Raw genomic sequence first — 22576 nt, forward strand, 5'->3', positions numbered from 1 at the left:
TATATATAGGATATCAACAAGAGGAAACTTTATAACATTTCTTTGATTTCTCTTTGTGGAGTAGCAAATAAAGGAGTATATCTAGAGCTATTATAGAAGGACAGGATTACCATAGATGGGTTTATTCTATATATTTATTATGGCTAAGCTTCATTAAGAGCAAACTCTTTAAGCCTATTTAATTAAAGGAACTCCACAAAGTTATTAGTACCAGGAAAAACCTGTAGTTCTCATTGATGTCAGGATTACTTATTCTCAATAATACTTTCCTTTCATGCTGTCTATGCTTCTTATTAGTGTTAAAGGAGTCTGAATACCTTATTCTTCTGGTTAACCCTATGTGTTCAGCATAGGTGGACAAACAGGGACTTTGGGTTCACCTTGTAGAATTAATAACCAGCCTTCTGTCTTCACTCCAGCGTTCTGTGGTTGTCTGAGCTAAATTAGAAAGTACAAGTAAATTGGGAATGATTTATAGAACAGATGTATTTGAAAACACTGTTGGCACGGGTACAGTTGAACTTTGTGTTCAGATTCCTCGAACACTGAATAGTATCTAGTATTTAAAAAGTATTTAGTATCTGCAAAGTATCACAGAAAAACATTGGCTATTTTCTCCTTTTAAACTATAGGGTTTGGGGTTGATTTTACACTTCCAAACTAAACAAACATTTTGGAAATTCTAACTCTGTTGGTTCTACTGAATTAATTCTGCTCTGATCTGATTGTGATGATTCATTATTAGATGATTTTAATATACTTCAGCATAAAGTATATGCACGTTTTTCTTTCAGTGGCTTCTTTCTGCCACTTCTTGTGTACAAGTCATCTTTGGTAATGTGTGGGTAGCCCATGGATGCCTCCTAGGTATGTCTCTCCAGTGAAGAAATTGGAACGGATTGTGGCCTAAACCACATTCTGGAAATATACATGTCAATCTAAAGGGAAAGTTAATGAAGAATTTCCTTGTAGTTGAGGGAAAGTTATGTTTTCATGCCACTTGATATATTCTCACTGTCTGGTTACCAGCAAGTTCTAGGTAAGTAAATATCGATTACATTGAGACTTGTGTTATAACATTTTGTTTTTCAGCCCAATTACTATGGGTTCTATAAATTCTAACTTTACATTGAATTATATTTTGAGGTTTTATGCAAATACTTGTGGAGATTATATAAAAAATAGAAATTATATTAAATGGTCAGTAATATTTTAAAACTCCATTCTTTTCATATTCACTTTATTCTGTTGCATTTCCTAAGTTGTCTTCAGTATTTGTTTTAATGTGTATATCTTTTGTGTACCTTTAGGTAGTATTCAAAGTATACAGCGAAAATGCATACTTGCAGCTTTATGTACAAAGTAGATCCATTGTTTAAATGATTCATATAACTGAATTGCAATGAAATTACGTCGATATTGTATCCTTCTGCCCACCTGTTTCAAATAAAAATGGTTGTCAAACACAGAGAATATTTTTTGACCTTTCAATACAAATAAATTCATAGGGCTTCCATATACAGATTTGTATTCTTTTAAAATATGAAAATCTTTCACTGGATTGTAGATGATTTTAAAATAAATCATATAATTATTTCATTTCCATTCAATTGCTTACTGTGTGTAAGACATACTTTCAAAATGGCCGAGCATTGGAGACACAGATCAGTCCGTCAACAAGCACTATGTACCCAGCACCATACTAAGCACTATGGAGACTTAGAATAGCAAAAACTCAGACTCTGCCCACAATGAGCCTGAGCTCAAACAGTGGGAGACAAGTAGCAAAAATTGTATATACAGTATACGATGGAAATGGAAAGTAATCAGGGTTAGCCAGTAGCTCTGTAGATGGCTCACTGGACCTTGATTTAGGAAGACCTAAGTTTGTTTTGGTTTGGTTTGGGTTTTTTGGTGAGGCAGTTGGGGTTAAGTGACTTGCCCAGGGTCACACAGCTAGTGACTGTCAAGTGTCTGAGGTCAGATTTGAACTCAGGTCCTCCTGAATCCAAGGTCAGTGCTTTATCCACTGCGCCACCTAGCTGCCCCAAGACCTAAGTTTGAATCTGGCCTCAAACACTTAATTGTGTGACCCTAGAGAAGTCACTTCACTTTTCTCTGCCTCAGTTTCCTCAGATATAAAATGGGGGTAATAATTGCACCTACTTGCTCACAACATAGATTGTTGTGAGGATCAAATGAGATGCTATTTGTAAAGTGCTCATCACAGTGCCTGGCACATAACAAGTGCTTAAAAAGGCATAAGACTTCTCTCCCCTGTTTAATATAGAGCAACTTTTTTATGATTTTAATGTTTTCTGTTTTCAGAGGAAGTTTCACTGTGCAAGTCTGACTTCTTGGCCTCCCTGGCTCTATTCATTATATGATGCTGTAAGTTACTTTCTATTAATCTTTCATTTTCTAAGCCCCATTGTTTCATTTTTGGTCAATATTAATATACAATCTCTCTACATTTTGATACATATTTATTGAATGGAGTTTTATTTCCAAAAATGTAGTGCTTCATTAGATGAAGGGCACTAGGGAACTGGAAAGATTGCTTTTTGGAATCTTCCCTCCATATTTAGAACTAAAGGCAAAGTGTTTAGCATTTGTGCATGCATTCATATTCCTGCTCTCTCCCCCACCTTCTTCTACTTTCCTTCCTTCTCTTTTTTTCTTAAGTGAATGACTTTGCTATTCTCAGCAATGTAGTGATCCAAGACAGTCCTATAGGACTCAAAATGAAAAATGGTGTCTGTCTCCAGAGAAAGAACTGATGATGTCTTGAATTCAAACCAAAACTTACTTGTTTTTCCTTCCTTTCTTTCTCTTTTTTCCTATCTGCCTGCCTTTCCTTTCTTCCTTCCTTCCTTCCTCTTCTTCCTTTCTTGTCTCCTTCCCTCTTTTCTTCCTTTCTTGTCTCTTTTGTTCCTAGCCTCCTTTCTTTCTTCCTTTCTTTTGAGTTTTCTTGCACAAAATGACAATATGGAAATGTTTTACATGATTGCCCATGTATAATCCATATCATATTGTTTACTGTCTCAGGGAAGGAAAGAGGGATAGAATTTGGAACTCAAAATTTAAAAGAAACAACAAATGTTAAAAATTGCTTTTACATGTAATTGGGGAAAATATTATTTTTTAAAAAATAAAATATATGTATGCTATTTATAAAGAAGTATTTGTTCTGACCTTTTCTGATAAACAGATAAAGTAGCTAAATTGTTAAAATGAATGCTTTATTTTAACCACAGGAAACTTTAATGGAAAGAGTCAAGAGACAACTACATGAATGGGATGAAAATCTAAAAGATGAATCCCTTCCTTCAAATCCAATCGGTATGGAAAGCTACTTTTAGCTTACAATGTTTAATCCAGTGCAGCAAACGTTCATTGTTTACTATGTTGAAAAACTTGCTTTCTATTTAAAGGGAATTATTTTCATGTCACTTGATTGAAACCCAAAGTACTTATTTGAATTTTAACTTTATTCTCTAGAAATGATTTTAAAGTAGTCCAGAAGAAAATCAAAAGGAAGGTGGAATACAATTTTTTTTCCTCTTTGATTCATATGTAAAAACCTATCTATTTTAGGCAAAGTTTCCTCAGAAAAGTTTAAAAGTATATAATTAGTTCTCTTAAAAACCATAGATAGTTGTTTTGATATTTATAAAGGAGTATTTTCCAGTTAATATAAATCCTTGCATTTATAAATGGTCTTGGTGCAGTAATTAAACTTACTTTACTATTTAATGTTTGTTTTTAAGTTAAAGTGTAATTAAAACAATTCTGTATTTTCCATAAGTATTTTGGGAGGCAAACACCTCTCAAATTGGTTTAATTTGAGGGTTTTCTCAGCATATGAATCAGAATTTTTTGTAAAAGAAGGAATAGCTCATGTAAAATTGTTAAATTGCATAAAGGTTGGGTGTGGTCAGTTCATGTGATTCAGACTTTTTTGAACTTGCTGATAATATAATTTTCCAGCATTGTGCTTCATTAACTGATGTATTTATATTTAAAAGATCACTAACTGTCTTACAACTTTTGTTTGGGATCCATTTTCAAAAGAGGTGATTCTGCATGTCTTTTATGTGAGATATGCTTGTTTTATTTATCTGGTTCTTAAATTGAAAAACTCATCATGTCTTGAAGATTTTTCTTACAGAGTTGCAGCCTGTCTTCCTATTGATGATGCATTGAGAATCCAGCTCCTTAAAATTGGCAGTGCTATCCAGCGACTTCGTTGTGAACTAGATATTATGAACAAAGTGAGTATGCTAACATTTTCTCACTAATTCTTGATGAAATTTAAAATTGGTTGAATTTGAAATATCAGGATATGTGGTTAGGAGCCATGAAATCAGAATAACTATTCTCATTTGAAATTGCATTAAGCCTACAAGAAGTTACCTAAATTTGAAAATCGCTCTATAAAAATTAGCTTATAACATTCACCTATTGCAGTTGTTTCACATCACCATTTTTTACTTCATGCAAGAGGCATTTTCCTCATAATTTAATACATAGCAAAGTTTTGCAACACTTGGAAATTGATTGAAAAGGCCATTTGACAATCATAATTTACATAAACTTTTCAAATGACAATTCAGTAACTTTTTTTCCCCCTTAAGATAATTGAACTATTTGGTTCACAACTTGAATTGTCATGTCAGTTTTCTTGCTAGAATTTTTTAAAGTACATTTTTAGATAGAGAAAGAGGGGAAATGGGATTTAGGATCCCAAGGATTTGTATTATAGTTTATAATTATTATTTACAATTTATAATTTTTCAGAACAATGTTGATGATTTATAGTTTGGCTAATTTTTTTTCCTAGATATGGTAGATTGTTTTAATGAGATCATTTGGCCTATACCATCACTTCATTTCTTGACTATTGTACTAGCTACCTAATTGGTCCCCCTCTTGTTGATATCTCTCTTCACCAATCTGGTTTTCACAAAATAATCTTCCAAAGGCACAGATTTGACCTAATCATTCTGGTCAAAAATCTGTAGTTGATTACTGTTGTCACTGTGTTCTATGGAACAAATTCCTCAGCAATGATATTTATAGTCCCCCATAATCTGTTTCTAGTATACCTTTCCATCCTTATACCACATTCCTCTTGTAGACTCTACAATTTAGCCAGACTAGGTATTGCTCAAACTTGACATTTCATCTCATCTTTTTATATACACAGAAGCTATTCCCCCTGCCTTGGATGCATATCTCTTCCCTGTCCCCCCGTCCCCCCCCCCCCCGGTTTATCTTTGCCTCAAAATCCTTCTCTTCCTTCAATATTCAACTTAGGTACCATCTCTCTGAAGTTTTCCCTCATCTCCACAAGAATGTTTGTCTTCTCTCCTTTCTTAAATTACTTTGCATCACATATCTATATATATATGTTGCATTCATCCTTTCAACCTCACCCCTCCCTAATTCCTAGCATTGGAATGTAAGTTCTTTGAGGGCAAAGAATGTTTAATTTTTGTCTTGGTGTCTTATGATATTGATTGAATTGAATTTTTGTCTGGTAGGTTTCTGTATTTAGTTTAATTTTGATCAGCACATGATCTGACATTATCTCATTTAATCTCTAGTCTTTTGTCCTCTCCCCAATATTTTTATTTAAATGACTGAGTGGTATATTTGGAAAATGTGGTATTCATAGAAATGTCTGGGAAAAGTTTAGAAACGTTACATGCTTTAGGTAGCTTTACTACTGAGATGGTTTAACACAGTATATATTTATTTTCTTCTCTTTATCTTCTAAGAGTATGGTCTTTGTGTTTTTTTTAAGTGTACCTCCCTTTGCTGTAAGCAGTGTCAAGAAACAGAAATCACAACCAAAACAGAAATATTCAGGTGAGATTCTTATTCAGTTCAATTTAATTAAAAGACTATTTTGAACACTTACTTAGTTTGGGTGAATACAAAAAAATATAATGATGGAATATGTTCAAGGAGAAAAATTAAGGACAGATGCAGTTTTGTCATAGATGCTCTTGTATTTAATTTAGTGAATTTATTCACTATTCATGTAAAATCCTTTACCTATTAATTACTGGAAAAGGTGGTTGTCAATATAAAGTTTCTTTAAACTTTATTTTAAACTTTATGAAATAAAATTTATACATGATAAGTATTTCTTTAAGAATTATGCATATTAAAAGCAAAAAAAGGCGGGGAAGCTAGGTGGCGCAGTGGATGAAGCACTAGCCCTGGATTCAGGAAGACCTGAATTCAAATCCAGCCTCAGACAATTGACACGTACTAGCTGTGTGACCCTGGGCAAGTCACTTAACCCTCATTGCCCTGCAAAAAAAAAAAAAGCAAAAAAAAATTATTATGCATATTAATGAGTGAAATTGCCTTCAATAGATATGAGTAATATTTTTCTAAAAAAAACATTACAAATTATTTCATGTAAATCTCTTACAGAATTGTAGGAGTCAGTAATTCCTTTGTAATCCCTTTGATATTCAATTGGGACTCTAATAAAAATGGAAAAAAATATTCTCTGCGTCCTTCTTCTGATTGCCAGAACCTAACATAGTTAATGCATCTAATCAGTATTGAGCAGCTTCCTTGTATTTCAGCCAAACATCTATCTTGCTCTATTTTATTGTCACATAAGAATCTTAGAGCTGGAACTCTTGAGGTGATACAACAAGCCCCTCATTTTACAGTCCCATTAGGAAATAGCTGGGCTGTGGTGCAGAAACCCAGACCAACTGCTGCTCCAGTGTTCTTGCTGCCACACCATGAGAAAGCTTTTTGGATGTAGCATTGTTTTTTCAAGAGAGCTGTCATGTGACCGGAAAAGACTTATTCTGTTTAATCCCATAGAGCAGAACAAGAAGGAAGAAATCTATGAAGCATTTATTAAGCACCTACTGTGTGTCAGGCATTGTGCTAAGTGCTTTACAAATATCTCATTTGATACAACAACACAGGGAGGTAGGTACTATTATCATCCCCATTTTACAGATGAGGAATTTGAGGCAAACAGAAGTTAAGTCACTTGCCCAGATCACACAGCCAAGTTAGTGTTTGAGGCCAAATTCGAACTCTTGTCTTCCTGACTACAGGCTCAACCCTCTCTCCACTACATCACCTGCCTCTAAAGGCAGCATCTGCTACCAGAAGGAGGGAATGGAGTTTGCAAAGAAACACATTCAGGCTTCCAATTAGGAAAAACTTCTTAACAATTAAAGATCTCCCAAAGTGTATTGGGCTCCCTCAGGTAGATTCTCCCACTCTGGAGAAGCAGCTGGATGATCTCTTGTTTGTATGTTTAGAGGATACTCGGGTTTGGTTGTGGGTTGGACTAGTTGGCCTCTGAGGTCCCCTCCCATTCTCAAATTTTATTTCAAATCACACCCAGATGTCTTTCCCCCAAGACAAGTATGGAAGTTGGACTGAACTTGATTGAACTTGAAAATGATTGTGGGCTTGATATGTTGGACCTTAGGCTAGCAAAGACAGTCTTCTTTTTATGTACTCACTCTGCCTCTTTGCTATTATGTTGTAATATAAACATCAGTAATGTGTTTCATAAAGAGGGTAGGTATTGTTCCCTCTAGCTTACGGTTAGAGCAGTTAATGTATATCATCTAAGTAACTTGTCAGTGGCTACACACTTAGAATACTTTGAGCTGGACAGGACATGAGATACTAATTCAAAATTCCTCATAAATGATATTAAACCCACAATAGGGAAACAACTCCCTCGGCATCACACAGCCCATTATTGGTAGCTGGGACTAGAAAACATGGCTCCTGACTACTCATCTGGTTCTTTCCATGTATTCTAGATTAACTGTGGACTCGTTTGATTTTGGGTTTGATGTATGATCTCATGCAGATTTTTTTTAAATGTGTACTAAATCCATTCTATAAAGCAACATTTGGATAAGGAATAATCAGTTTTAGAAAATTTTTGGAGCCAATAAGAAATAAATTTGGCAGCAATGCTATGTTTCTTGTGAAGTTTTTGTTCTTTAAATTTTTACATGCTCATCCACTCTAAAGTTCTGATTTCATGAAATGATTCATAAAATCTCAGAGATACAAGGAACAAAGTCACAGAATTTTCAAAGGCTTTTTAGAGCCCATCTATTTGAACCTGCACCAAGCATTTGCTGTAGGTCATAACATCTTGGAGGCAACTTCAAGAAACTGCTTCTAATATATTGAGGATTTTTGTATTGGGGGGAGGGCAGGTATCTCTTGTGATTTTGTATTTTCTTTTTTACTTCTTGTAGAGATTGTTTTTAAAAACCAAAACATTTTAGAGAATTACTATTGATTCTTTTCAGTCCTCATTGAAAATGGGTTCAAGCACTCATTTCTAAGGGCAGGATTAAATGAATGAATTGAGTTTTTATTGATCATAATGAAAACTTTCCAGTAAACAGCTATTTAAGCTCGACAAATGTAAGCTGTTTGTCCAGTATTGTTTGTATTTTGAAATTTCTATTTTTGATTCTTAGTAGTACTCATATGTCAAGATGTATTAATTTCTAACCAATATTTTGAAAAAGAAATTTCATCATTACTTTAAATAAGACCCTTCTGTTTTTTGCCAGTTCTTATTGCTATATGTTATAAAATTAAATAGAAAGACTTTCTTTCCAGATTCAAATGTGATTTATATAGCTGGTCTTTATTTATCTGTTGCAGTTTGTCCTTATGTGGACCTATGGCAGCATATGTGAATCCTCATGGATACGTGCATGAGACACTTACGGTGTACAAGGCTGGTAACCTTAATCTGATTGGCCGATCTTCAACAGAGCACAGCTGGTTTCCCGGGTAATTTGGTGGTAGTCGATTTTTTTTTTTTAATTTAACTTCTTAGAGTTTAGGGCCATAATCAGATACAGAAGCCCAAAGTCCTGAGCCAGAATTACAGTCACAACCATAAAATGAAATGAATAATTCTGCTTAAATGCTCTCCAACCTGTGAATACAGAGCAGCAGCTGTTGCATTATTTTTTGTACCTTTTACATAAGTAAATAGCATGCAAAGGTAAGAAGAAAAGATTGCCAAATGGTATGACCCTCAAGCAAAATTTAAACTGGAGGCAAAAAACACTGGTCTGTCATCCATGTCCCGAAAGTAAAACGCATTGTGACCAGATCAGGTTGCTGTCAGAATCTTAGATTTGGAGCCAGAAGGGATATTACAGGACATCTAGTTCAGTTCTCTTTTTTACAGTTGAAGAAACTGGAAACTGACTTACCTCAGGTCACAGGTAGAGGGGACATGGAGATGGAGAGAAAAGGCTTCCGCGCTGAGATTCCAACTCAGGCCTCTGACTCTCAGTACTTTGTCATCTCCACCACTGTGCCGTGAGGCTTCCTATTGTCTTGTGGCCGTAGTTCTTTGCCATGTCAGGGAAGCTTCAGGCAGGTCAGTGATAGGCTAGTCAGCATCCTTCCTTTTCTGGAAAATTTGTATACTAATTTACTTGACTTTTGTGCATTAATCAAATTGTTGTATTCACCTTTAAGTCATCATACATGTTATTTATATGTATTGGTTCACAAAGGATGATTCCTAAGTCTGAGCACCCTGATAGTTTAGAGTGTGTACTTAGAGCTAGGGTAAGTAGTCTACGTTGTTTTGGCTTATATCCCACATTCATATTACAATGCAGTCCATGCTTGACTGCTCTAATAAGCAGTCTAATAAGTCTATACTTTGTTAGTATAGACTGCTGTGAATCTTCTGAAGTACTCAAGGTCCTAAGCAGAACATTTTAAATATAGCTTGATGAGTTATAATTTATTAAATACCTACTTTAAGTAAGAATACATATTTGTTGAATGAATTAATGGGGGGCAGCTAGATGGCGCAGTGGAGAGAGAAGTAAGAAAAACTCTTAAGAGGAAACTGAATGAATTGATGAATAGTAACTGCAGAACACATCAGCCAGGCACTTGAGGTGATGCAAAATTTAGATAATTTGTATAGAGATTTAAAATGAGAAGGGACTTTAGAGACCTACCTAGTCCAGTGCTCCCAGATGAGAAAACTGAAGTCAAGTGAGTTTAGGTGACTACCTAAGATCAAACAGATCGTGTCAGAGCCCAGATTTGAAGGTGGTCTGGTGACTCCAAATCGAGGGCATTTTCCATTGCACTATATGGTACCACTCTCAAAGCAAGTAGTAATAGTAATAGTAGCAATAGCAATAGCATTTATAGAGCACTTTATGGTTTGCAAAGTACGTTACTCATATTTCCTTTCATCCTGACAACAACCCTGTAGGAAAGCTCAATTTACAGATGTGAGAACAGGTTAACAAACTTAAGTTACTAGGTGTACTTAAAAAGAGATTCTCGGCTTCATGTACTGAGTCTCTGTTCCCTTTTGAATATAGAAATACTCTTATTATTTATTGTTTAAGTTCAGAGTAGATATACAAGAGCTAGAAGGGAATTCAAAAAAAGAATCCTCTCTATAACATCCCCAACAAGCAGACCTCCAGCCTTGACTTAGAAACCACCTGTCATGGGGAGCTCATTATATTACAAGGTAGCAAGCAACTAGAATTGTCAAAAATCTTTATAAGGAGCCAATATAGATCTCCCTGCAACTTGTACCCTTTTCTCTCAGTTCTGCCATCTGGAGCCAAGCAAAACATGTCTTATTCTTCTATATAACAATTGTTTATTTAAAGATAGCCATAATGTCCCCCTGAGTCCCCAGTTATCATTTTGATTTAGCTAAATTTAGCACAATTCCTTTAGCAGAACCTTCTATGGCATGGTTGAGAGTTGTCTTCATTATATATACTTAGGATATTTTCCAAAAACTGTATAATGCTACAGGTGTAATCTGACCAAGGCAGGATATAAAAGGACTTATTTTCTGTGTTCTGAAGAGTCTATTGGGGGCAGCTAGGTGGCGCAGTGGATAAAGCACCGGCCCTGGATTCAGGAGTACCTGAGTTCAAATCTGGCCTCAGACACTTGACACTTATTAGCTGTGTGACCCTGGACAAGTCACTTAACCCCCATTGCCCCGCAAAAAAAAAAAAAAAGGAATCTATTAATGTATCCTAAGATAGCATGCGCTGTCATGCCACATTGTTGGTGTATTGAACAGTCCATTAAAATCTCTGATTTTACACATGACCTTTTATCCAACTTTACCTCCCCTGTCCTGTAGTTTTGCAATTGATTTTTTTAATCCAAGCAGAGGACTTTGTCTTTATCCTTAGTAAATTTCGGAACTGAAGAGAACATTGATTATTAATTTTCCTTTTTAACCAGAAAAAGAATCAAAAGAAGCTTTGTATTTAACATCTCAGGATCTCCTTAAAATTCCAAAATCATTTGCTTTTCTGCTTTTATTTCCTATTGTCTACCAAGAGAAATCTCATTTTGCTAAATAAATAAAGCCATGGAAGGATTCCAGTTTCCAGTCTGAGACTAAACACCCAGATTATAGAATAATTTCTTTTGGGAACAAAATCAGGAATTCTTTGTCAATTCAAATATTTACTGCTTGCAATATGTTATGGTGAAATAAAGACAACAACGTGTGTGGTTGTAAAAATAAATAGGTTCCAAGGCTCTTAGATGTCAAGGACTCTGAACCTTGGTTTCAACAGTTATTATAAGTGATGGGGGGGGGGGGAAACAGAATGCAGGAAATTCCTTAAGTTACCTTATTTCCTGTTAGTGGAAAGGATTAGGACTTCCTCTGAAATCAGATGACGGTGAGATAGGGGAAGTAGTTTGATGATTTCCCTGAAAAAGGATGGCTCATGAGAAGCTAAAACTTTATTTCACAAAATGGACAAAAATTAAAATGCAGTTACTAATGCTTTTTGGTTTTTTTACTGTAACATTCACTCCTTTGATCCTGAGTTTCTCAACCCCCAGGATTGCTTATTTAAAAGCTTTATCAGGGACAGCTAGGTGGCACAGCGGATAGAGCACCAGCCCTGGATTCTGAGTTCAAATCTGACCTCAGACACTTGACACTTACTAGTGGTGTGACCCTGGGAGTCACTTAACCCCAATTGCCCTGCAAAAACAAACAAACAAAAAGATTAAAAAGAAAAGGCTTTATCTATTAGGGATTTTTGGATGGAATCATAGTATACTTTAAAGGACATCACATGAATAGAGTGAGAGGCACAAGCAGATAGATTCATAAAGTCCCTAAGGAGACAAATGTTGTTAAATAGACTTTATAGGTAAACTAAGTCAGGCTACAAATCAAAATACTTAGAGGGCTCACCATGGACTAATTTGAGAGGGGAAATTTACATGTCACCAAGGTAACCAAGAAAACATCAATAGTATGAAATAAAACAAAGCCATAAAATAAAAATCATCAATATTAAATAACATCAAGGCTCCTTGTAACCTGGCAGCCCATTCCCATTTAATCAACACATTTCAGCCTAAGTCCCAGATGTCCCAGGTAGTATTCTGGTTCTAGAAAACATCTTTTCTTCGACATTTTGGAATAGATCTCATTTTCAGGGCAGCTGTCAAGGGGATTTCTCTTAGTAGATCTGCTTCCCTGGATCCAAGTCTGTTCCAGAGATGCCTAGGTAATTCTGCTAAAATCTGCCAGTCATGGCTCAATACAATTTACTACAGCCTCGTAGATTTGGTTTTCCAATAACTAGTTCATGTGGTAAAAACCATTTAAAGCCTTATGGTTTTGATTTTGTTACAACAGAGCCATAAGAAGAACATCAAAATAGGAACCCACGATTCACCTGAAACTTCAGAGAATTTCAATTTTTACATACCACTTGCTGTTTGTATCTTTACCTAAACCCCTCTACCTGATATGGACACTGCCATCAATAGGCTGAAGGAAGAATCATTTTTTTCACTTTCTTTCATTTTTTTCTTTTATTCGTTTTCTTATACAAAATGACTAATATGATAAGTTTTTACATAATTGCACATGTATAACCTATGTACGACTGCTCACCACCCCAGGGAGAGGGGAGGGGGGGAAGGAAAGGAGGGATAGGATTTGGAACTCAAAATGAAGGATCTTAAAAACTCTGAGAGCCTGACTTGGAAAATGAACTCTGCTCTATCTTAAAATTATCAGACAAAGACTTCAAAATAGGAAACTTTTTATTTTTTACAATTTTTTACAATTGTCTGCAATTTTATATGTAAAATCCTTAATCCAGTCTTGAGAATTTGTTACTGAAACATACTGTCTATTTCCATATCCTAGTTCTTAAAGAAAATGGCATGATCCTGTTGCTTTCTCAAAATTTACTACTCCATTTAATTAGAAAACTTATACTATACATCTTAGTGTTCTTCTCCTCTGACAAAGAATGAGGTACTTCAACATGGTTACCCATTCAGAAGGTGATGACTAAAAATTCATAATCTAACAGCATATGGGTTAAAAGCAAAGGTACTTTTTTTGCTTTGTTTTTAAACAAAGATTTTTAAATTATTTCAATTGATGTAAAGAGAAAATATAGTACCTATGTATGTTTTAAAGCTTCTACAGACAATTATCATGAGCAATGGAGAAATACTCGAGGCTTTCATTACAAACAGGGAAAAGCAAAGGTGTACTTTCTTCCCATTATTATTTGACATAGTTCTAGAAATGCAAGTTGTAGCAACAATGAAATAGAACAAGATCTAAGCTATAATCTCATCAAAGAGAAACACATTTATGCCTATTTGGATATGACATGTAAACCCCTTGAGAATCAATACAAAAACTAATTGAGGTCTTTAATTTCTACAGCAAAATGGAGGGTATAGAAAAAAATCCCCTAAAATCACCAGTATTTCTATAACATACTAACAAAAACTAGGAAGAAAAAATAAAGAGAATTTCCATCCCAAAAAACTACAGTATTTACAACACACGTCAATATGTATTTTTAATAAATTTGCCTTAATTCCCCATATATTTGAGAAATGAGGTCTTTGCCAGAGAAACTTAGAAAAATTTATTTTACTTCATTATCTCCAGTACCTTTTAGTAAAATACAGTTTCTCTGATTATATGTCTTAATTAGGTCTATTTTTATTTTTGCTTTTGCTTTGAGATAATGATTGCTACCCCTGCCTTTTCAATGAAACATAATAGATTCTGCTCCTGCTCTTTATTTTAACTGCATGTCTTTCTGTTTCAAATGTTTCACTCATAAACAATGTATTGTTGAATTCTAGTTTCTAATCTATTCTGCTATCCACTTGTGTTTTATAGATGAGTTTGTTCTATTCACATTCACAATTATTACTTTGTATTTCCTTCCATCCTATTTTGTTGTTTATCTTTCTCTCTTTTTATACTGTCCTTTCTCAAAAGTGTTTTGCTTCTGACCACTGCCTCCCTTAATCTCCCTTCACTTTTTTTGTTTTGTTTTGTTTTGTTTTGCAGGGCAATGAGGGTTAAGTGACTTGCCCAGGGTCACACAGCTAGTTAAGTGTCAAGTGTCTGAGGCTGGATTTGAACTCAGATCCTCCTGAATCCAAGGCCAGTGCTTTATCCACTGCGCCACCTAGCTGCCCCATCTCCCCTCACTTTTATCACCCTCTTCCCATATCTCTTGTCCCCTTCCCCTCCCTTTTCCCTATTGGGTAAGATAGATTTCTGTACCCAACTGAGTTTTTATGTATACTTTTGGGGGGGGCGGGGAACGGATTTGAACTCAGGTCCTCCTGAATCCAGGGCTGGTGCTTTATCCACTGTGCCACCTAGCTGCCCCCTTATGTATACTCTTGAGAAGGTACTTTTCTAACAGTATTTCTGATAAAAACCATTTCCCAAATTTTACAATATAAAAAAAATTTTTTGGAAACACAATAATAACATATACAATAGCATGTACTTAAAAACATTAACTTAATAGAATGCAGCTCACTGTAAATGAGACCATATAATTTAGTTTTCAGGATAAATTTTCAATCAAGTTTGGGTTTACTATCTCAAATGGTAGTATATTAAACCTAAATTTTTCCAAAGGTCATTTACTGCTAGCATTTCAATTTATAAAACCAGCTACTCTCAGTTATTCTACTGCCAAAATTTAATGGGACAGCCTTGTATTGTCACCACTTTTTTAGGATCCATGAAGATTTTCTGAAATGTGGAGATTGCAAACATAACCACTGTTGTGTAGTAATGAAATTAAGAAGGTATATTCCTCAATAAGTACTAAAATATACCCTTGTAAAACTCCTTCAAAGACAGAATTTTAGTATGTGATCTCAAATAATTCAATGCTGCAAATAGATTACTGTATTTCCTATCTCATAAAGAATGAACAAATAAAATTTCTCATATCTTTATCTGAATGAGATCAAACTCTTTCCAAAATCTCTAGTCACTTTTCCTTCAAGCCTTCTGTTCACACAGTCAGTGCAAACAAATTACAGATTTCTGAACTTTCTGCCCATTTCCTCTTATACCTACTTGCTTAAATTTTCTCTCTTCTTTCTATAAATTAAAGCCCTTCAAAGTTGGACCTTTTTTCTTTCATATTCTGCCCTGACACTTCTCTTAATTTCTTCTGTTTGCTTAATTCCTATAGTCTTTATTTCCCAGTCATATCCCAGACTATCAGTTTTTTCTTTATGATATAGCACAAGTTTCTTTTGCACAATACCATTTAATTGCAATACTGTTGCCTTTAAGAGCTTATACTTGGGGGCAGCTAGGTGCCTCAGTGGATAAAGCAGTGGCCCTGGATTCAGGATGACCTGAGTTCAAAGCCAGCCTCAGACACTTGACACTTACTAGATGTGTGACCTTGGGCAAGTCACTTAACCCTCATTGCCCAGCTGGAGGAAGAAAAAAAAAAAGCTTATACTTGCATGGTCTTTTCCAGTGCCTTTTGCTAACTCTGCTTCTAGTTTACCTAAACAATAAAGTTCTGTTATATCATGCACAAAATAAAATACGGCAGTAACACAAATCATTCTTCCAAATTAAATTTTAATTTTAATTTGCTCTCTGATTTATATAAGCTTCTCTCTTTTCATGGTCAAAACAAGAATTAATACTAAGCAACTGCAAACCCATTTTCCCCCCTTTTTTCTAATCAATGAAATCACCTTCTTCCCTTGTACTAAAACAATAAATTTGTCACTTTTCAGGAAAAGAGTGATAAAAGGTCTAAGTGCTGTTTCGATGTAACTTTCACAGTTTTGTTATTTTTTCCTTAAAACAGATTCTACAGAGTGGTACCCCAAAACTCACTAAGATATTTCAACATTTATGAAAACATTCAAACCACAATTTAGAAATTTCTGGTAGAGAACTTATAATTTCATTCACATATTTAGTCTCTTAGTTTACAGTATCATAAATTACTGCAGATTGGTGGGAGAAGATTACCTTCCCTCTTATCTGTCTTTGTTTTTATAGTCTCCAGCCTGTCCAGGCTCTGGAATACAGAGAAAAAGATTATTTTTTCTGAAAACTTTTTTTTTTTTTTTTTGGTGAGGTATTTGGGGTTAAATGACTTGCCCAGGGTCACACAGCTAGTAAGTGTTAAGTGTCTGAGGCCGTATTTGAACTCGGGTTCTCCTGACTCCAGGGCCAGTGCTCTAGTCACTGCGCCACCTAGCTGCTCCCTTTTTCTGAAAACTTTGAAAGTTCGTCGGAAGGATTTTCATTTTTTATAGTCAGTGTGCAGGGTGCAGCTAGGTGGCGCAATGACTAGAGCACCGGCCTTGGAGTCAGGAGAACCCAAGTTCAAATCTGGCCTCAGACACTTAACACTTACTAGCTGTGTGACCCTGGGCAAGTCACTTAACCCCAATTGCTCAGCCCCCCCCCCCCAAAAAAAAGTCAGTCTGCAGAATTTTCTAAAAGCAATCTCAAGACCTTTAATTTGCAGCAATTGAAAGTCCCTTCTTCAAGGCTAAATATGGGACCCATCAAGGTTGTTAAATAGTTTAGACCGATATTTGCACAATCTTGAGAACTCTTATTTTTTACTCATCTCCTTCTGAATAGGAAACTTCTGATTCCAGGCTAATAACTTCCCTGATGGGGATATCTGTTGGGTAACCATGCTTTCATCAGGGACCACTCACCTCTTAGGAAGTAACTGTCTGCACACAGCTTGGGAGGATGTGGAGATCCAGATACAGGTTATCTTTCCCAAAGGAAGTCCACTAGAAATCTTACCAGAGCCCATAGGGTGTTCCATTGGTGAATATTGGGTAAGCACCCAGAGACAGTCTCTGGCCCTTTGTGGTAGCCATAGTGATTATGGTGGGATAAAGATCCTGAGTAGTTACATCCAGACAGTGATTTCTTCAACAATGTATGTAGGCACAGAAATAAATAGGGTCCAGTGTTCTTGGTAGCCAAGGACCCTGAACCTTAGTTTCTAGTTACAGGTTGAAGGGAATGAAAAAAACAATATATTAAGTTATCTTATTTATTATTGGTAGATGTTATTGGGACTCTTCCCAAAATCAAGAGACAGTGGAGTGGAGGGAGTGGTTTATAATTTCCTTGAAATTGGAAGCGGTATTGGGGCAGGGCGTGATTTCCCTGAAGTCCAGTGGCTCACAAGAAGTTAAAACTTTTACCATTTCACAAAATGGTAAAAGAGAAAACAGTTATTAATGCTTTCCATTTTACTGTAGCAACTATCTGCAATATACTGTGTGGTGGGGGAAATAAAGATGGAAAAGAATCCTCTGTTCCTTAAGAGTACTTAAAATAACAAAAATTTTAAGAAATATTTTGTTGATTTATTTTCCCAATTAAAAAAAATTATGCTGTTTGTACCCTTACATCCTTTCATCTTCATTTTAGAACAGGTTCATTCTTGTTTGAATCAGTTCAGTATTATCATCTTGAATGCCTTTGATGTCCTAGTGTGATGATCATTAATTTTTGAAATGTTTAATTTATACACAGTAGAAAAAATATACACTTCTGCAGGTGGGAGGATAAAAACAGATCCTGCTGTTCTCATTGAGCCTGAAAATGCAAAGTAACAAAAAATGCAGGTGCAAGACTGGTATGTGGCCTTGGCACGATGCATGGGCTCTTGTTCAGAGTAAACTGAGATTCAAAAGACAAATTCTAGATTCCTCAGAAGAACGTTTCCCTGATGTGTGTGTGTGTGTGGGGGGAGAATTAGTATAGTTTTTCTTGTGTGATAAAAAACCCAGTGTTTCAGGTTTTATCAACCAAAAGCTTTTCCTATAAACTTTTACATATGCGTAGGAAGTTACCAGGTGACTATTCAGTTCTACACAAACCAAGAAGTGGTACCACTACAGCACCAAGAGGAGAACTGCCATGTGTCCACCCCAGATTATTTATTTATATTTTTTTTGCACAGGATTTTGTTTCATTGATTGTTGCTCTAGAAACATAAACTAATGCTTGAAGTTTAGAAGCCAAATGACTGCGTATTTTGGGTTGTAAAGGTATTTGTCCTAACTAGATTTTACTTTTCTGAGTATCAGCCTCAGAATTTGGCTTCAAGTTCGAATTAGCTTATGTACCATTAAAAGTTGTAACAGTGTATTATCGTTTGAATAGATTTCTCTTAATATGTATGATCATTTGAAAGATGAAATACATGACTACTCGCTTTATTTTCCAGGTATGCATGGACTATTGCCCAGTGTAGGGTTTGCTCGAGTCATATTGGGTGGAAATTTACAGCCACCAAGAAGGATATGTCACCTCAGAAATTTTGGGGTTTAACTCGATCTGCTCTCCTGCCCAGGATTCCAGAAACTGAAGACACATCCAACCAAGATAGCTCACCATTACTCTGCTTGTAACCTGATGATTTGCTTTGGGAACAAAAAAACAGAACCAGTCAGTGTTTGTAAATCAAATCTGCCTTGGAAGTTACTCCCTCCTCAAATGCTTACCTAAGTAAAAAGTGTCATTACACTGAGGTTTCCTGTATGTTTGAGGAATTGCTACTTCCCTAAGAAACAACAGTAGGTGAAGAGTTGAATTCATGGTTGAAGAGGAGGAAAAGAAATTTAGCAAATAGGTTTGGTTTCAGGAACATCTATATTAAATAACTTGGTAAACTTGCCACTGCCCTATTGAATTTGACATCCATTTTTTTCCCAACTAAAGTGTAAGAAAAAAAAAATGCTGTTAAAAACAGCATGTTGCTTTTTTCCTTCATGTGTGGCAATAAGTAATAAAAGTGCATTTCTTTTTTAGGGATGTTTGTCAAGGGTAGCACATGAAGACATTTTTCAAAGTGGCGCTGATGTTTCCAAGTTTGTGTATGTGTATACACACACAGACTTTTTGAATTTCTATTTTGCTCAACAGTAAAATATCCTGGTGTGAGACTGGTTGCTCCATCCTGGTATTTGTGAAGGTTATAATGCCATTTTGGTAATGAAAGTGGCAAAAGGCAATCAATGGCACTTGCTGCTAAAGCAAGTACGGTAGTGTTCCTTTTTTATAGGGAGATTGGATCATATATTAAAAAGGGCTTTTTCCTTTCTGATTTAGCTTTTTTGCCATGTTGATTTGTAAATCTTTTAAAGCATTGATGTAAAATGTACAGTTTGAACTCCCCAAATAAACTTTCCTCATTTTCCAAAAATACTAGTGAATTCTGAGTCATGCTGTTAAATTCTATTTGTTTAGTATTTAGTAAACTTATCCACTTAAATTTAATTTGCCCAGTACATTCTTTTCTACAAAGAAAGATTAAACATAAGAGAATCATCCTTTAACTCACTTAGCAGCCTTAATTCTGTATGTCCCATTTTGTTATTGGAAATGGACAAAGAGTGAGAAAAATGTTAATTTTTTTTTTTATGTTCTTAAGCAAGAGTCTAGTGGTGACCTGTTTAAATTTCTTCTAGTATTGTTTGGTTCACCCTTTACATGTTCAAAGTAAATAATGAAAAAAAATATATGTCAGTTTACTAATAAAGGAGTTCTTACATTAAATTGTATTCAGTGATTCTCTTCCACTCGACTATGTTTTATATAGTGCACATAGAACTAACATTCTATAAATGTACAACAAAATCTGAGAATGTGATGTTATAATTATGAAAACTTTTCAGTTGACTTTGAGGAACTAATGGCCACTAATTTTTGATACTTTCATTATCTTTGCTTTTATTAAAATGTTTAGTTGACCCATTTCCATAACATAGTTTTATTTTCAGTAATTTACCTTTATAATGTACTGGAGAAATCATTAGTAATGCTAATGTAGGAAATGATTTTTCTCAATTGAAAATGTTTTCTAGGTTTTTGAAAATCAAAATATGAGAACATATCTGTACTGTAGTCATTTAAAAGAAACTATTTTCTTGAGTTGAAATGTAGAAGTTAAATGTGTTGGTTTCAGTTACCACTGAATGCAGCCCTGTTCGAGTTCCCTGAACTTAGGAGATTCCCTCAAAAAGTCAAACTGATTGTGACATCTTAGCATGACATGTGCTTCTTTTGGGTATTGTATGAATATGTAATCAAATGAAACTAGTTCAGAATGCAGTTTAATTATGATTCTATTTGCATTCCATAGACCTGAACATCTTTGTTGTATCTACGTTTATGACATCCTGATAAGTCACTGAAAGAATGACTAATTTCTTTTTGTGGTTCCTAGCTACAGAAGTATCACATGTAGAGACATTATTAACTATGTATATATTATTTTATAGTATTGTTAATAGACTTGAAGGTTCTGTACATTATAAATTTTCATAACTTGAAACCTCCTTTGCTTTTTAAAAAAGAATCTGAACATTAGGATGGTGATTTCAGATAGCAGCGAATGGTCCCACACTGGCCAGTGGGATGCAAATCTCTATTAGAGTTATCCCAACCATATATAATTGTACAATTTATAAGTACTTGCCATTAAGTGCTTATTTCAGTAGCATAAAATACCTCCAGGAATCAACAAAATTGCCTAGTTTAGATTTGTTAAAAGAAAAATGCTGAAAGCTGCTTTGTAGCATGTGGTGATTCTTTTTATTTGTTTTAAATTTTCTTGTCTGCATTATCTTGTGAGATTTTTTTATGATGCTATTTTGTACATTAATATTTCTGGTTTGGAGTTCAGATACAAAGTTTTCAAAAGAGTCTAGGATGTTTTGCAGAGTTGCTGTTAGGAAGCCCACTGCTTTCACTTTCTTAATATGATTTTTGAAATAGATCTCAGAATAATTTGTCTTACTGCTTGCCAATATTTGCAGAGAATTAAACTCAAGTATTTAAGAAATAATAATAAAGCCCTAATATTGTGATTGACTCCTTTTGATTTGCAAAAGTATGGATATATTTAGTTGTAATAATGGAAAATTTTGTACATCTGCTTCAGTCTTTTTTTTTTTTTTTTGCAGGGCAATGGAGGTTAAGTGACTTGCCCAGGGTCACACAGCTAGTAAGTGTCAAGTGTCTGAGGCCTGATTTGAACTCAGGTACTCCTGATTCCAGGGCTGGTGCTTTATCCACTGTGCCACCTAGCCGCCCCCTCAATCTATTTTTTATATTTATTTCAAATCCTATTTTCTGATAGCTGATATCATTGGTGGGGATGCTCTCAATTGTGAGAATCAGAGGGCCACCACCCTGCTGAGAAAGACATTGTGAGAACCAGGGCAGCACCACCCTGAGGAGGAAGCATGTGACTAGCACCTGGAGTTATATCTATTCATAGAAATGCCTGTAAGTCATGTCAATCAATGCTACCAGCCAATTAGCTTGGAGCTGTGTGTAGGGATGGAGCCTGGGCAGGCCCTCAGGGAGCTTCCACTCAAGAATGGGAATCTTTATTTTCTGTTGGAGGTCCCAGTGGGAGTCACCAGGGTAGCTAGGTTTCCTTCTGAACTACATGTGTTCTCCTGCTAACTTCTAAATACTTTTTTTTTGGGGGGGGGGGGTAGGCAGTTGGGGTTAAGTGACTTGCCCAGGGTCACGCAGGTAGTGTTAAGTGTCTGAGGCCACATTTGAACTCAGGTCCTCCTGACTCCAGGGCTGGTGCTCTATCCACTGTGCCACCTAGCTGCCCTAAATACTTTAATAAATGCTTAATGCCCCAAAGACTGGTGCTATGAGCTTCTAATTTAAGTCAACCACACAGATTTTTAGACATCACACATTGTTTTGTTATTGTAGCTGTAAAAAAAGTCATCATTTGGTGGCTAAACATCTGGTGATTAAGTTTTCCGTACTTAGCTAGTTTTGTTATAAGACCAATTTTCCCAGGATTAACTTTAAAAAAAAAAATATTGAACTGGCTTTTCATGGAGATTTTTGTCAAAAGAGAAGTCCTTCACCTAAGCCCTGTACTGGAAAACTAGGTGGAGCAATGGATAGGGCACTAGGCCTATAGTCAGGAAGAGTCAAATCTGATCTCAGATACTTAGCTGTGTGACCCTGGGCAAGTCACAACCCCCTGTTTGCCTCAGTTTCCTCATTCGTAAAATGGACTAGAGAAGGAAATGAAAAAACCACTTGTAACTTTGCCAAATAGGGTCACAGAGTTGGATACAACTGAACAACAAAGAAATCCTGTTCGATTGTCTCCTCATGGCACAGGAGGGCACAACATGGCATAACATT

General features: G+C 35.5%; 1 protein-coding gene across 7 annotated transcripts in view; it reads left to right on the top strand.

The window, feature by feature from the left end:
- The window catches only part of CRBN (cereblon), a 39095-nt gene extending 17833 nt beyond the window's left edge, over positions 1-21262 (top strand). For 6 of the 7 annotated variants that reach the window (XM_043966112.1, XM_043966122.1, XM_043966094.1 and 3 more), the window contains exons 6-11: positions 2329-2391; positions 3258-3342; positions 4159-4274; positions 5810-5874; positions 8695-8826; positions 18615-21262. In XM_043966112.1, the coding sequence (XP_043822047.1) occupies positions 2329-2391; positions 3258-3342; positions 4159-4274; positions 5810-5874; positions 8695-8826; positions 18615-18798 (645 nt within the window). In that variant the 3' untranslated portion in view covers positions 18799-21262. Of the gene's footprint in view, positions 1-2328; positions 2392-3257; positions 3343-4158; positions 4275-5809; positions 5875-8694; positions 8838-18614 lie in introns of all 7 variants that reach the window. The other variant, XM_043966130.1, reaches the window with a different exon arrangement.
- Positions 21263-22576: the final 1314 nt, after the last annotated feature.

Source organism: Dromiciops gliroides, chromosome 1, assembly GCF_019393635.1.
Source record: "Dromiciops gliroides isolate mDroGli1 chromosome 1, mDroGli1.pri, whole genome shotgun sequence".
NCBI classification, from domain to species: Eukaryota; Metazoa; Chordata; class Mammalia; order Microbiotheria; family Microbiotheriidae; genus Dromiciops; species Dromiciops gliroides.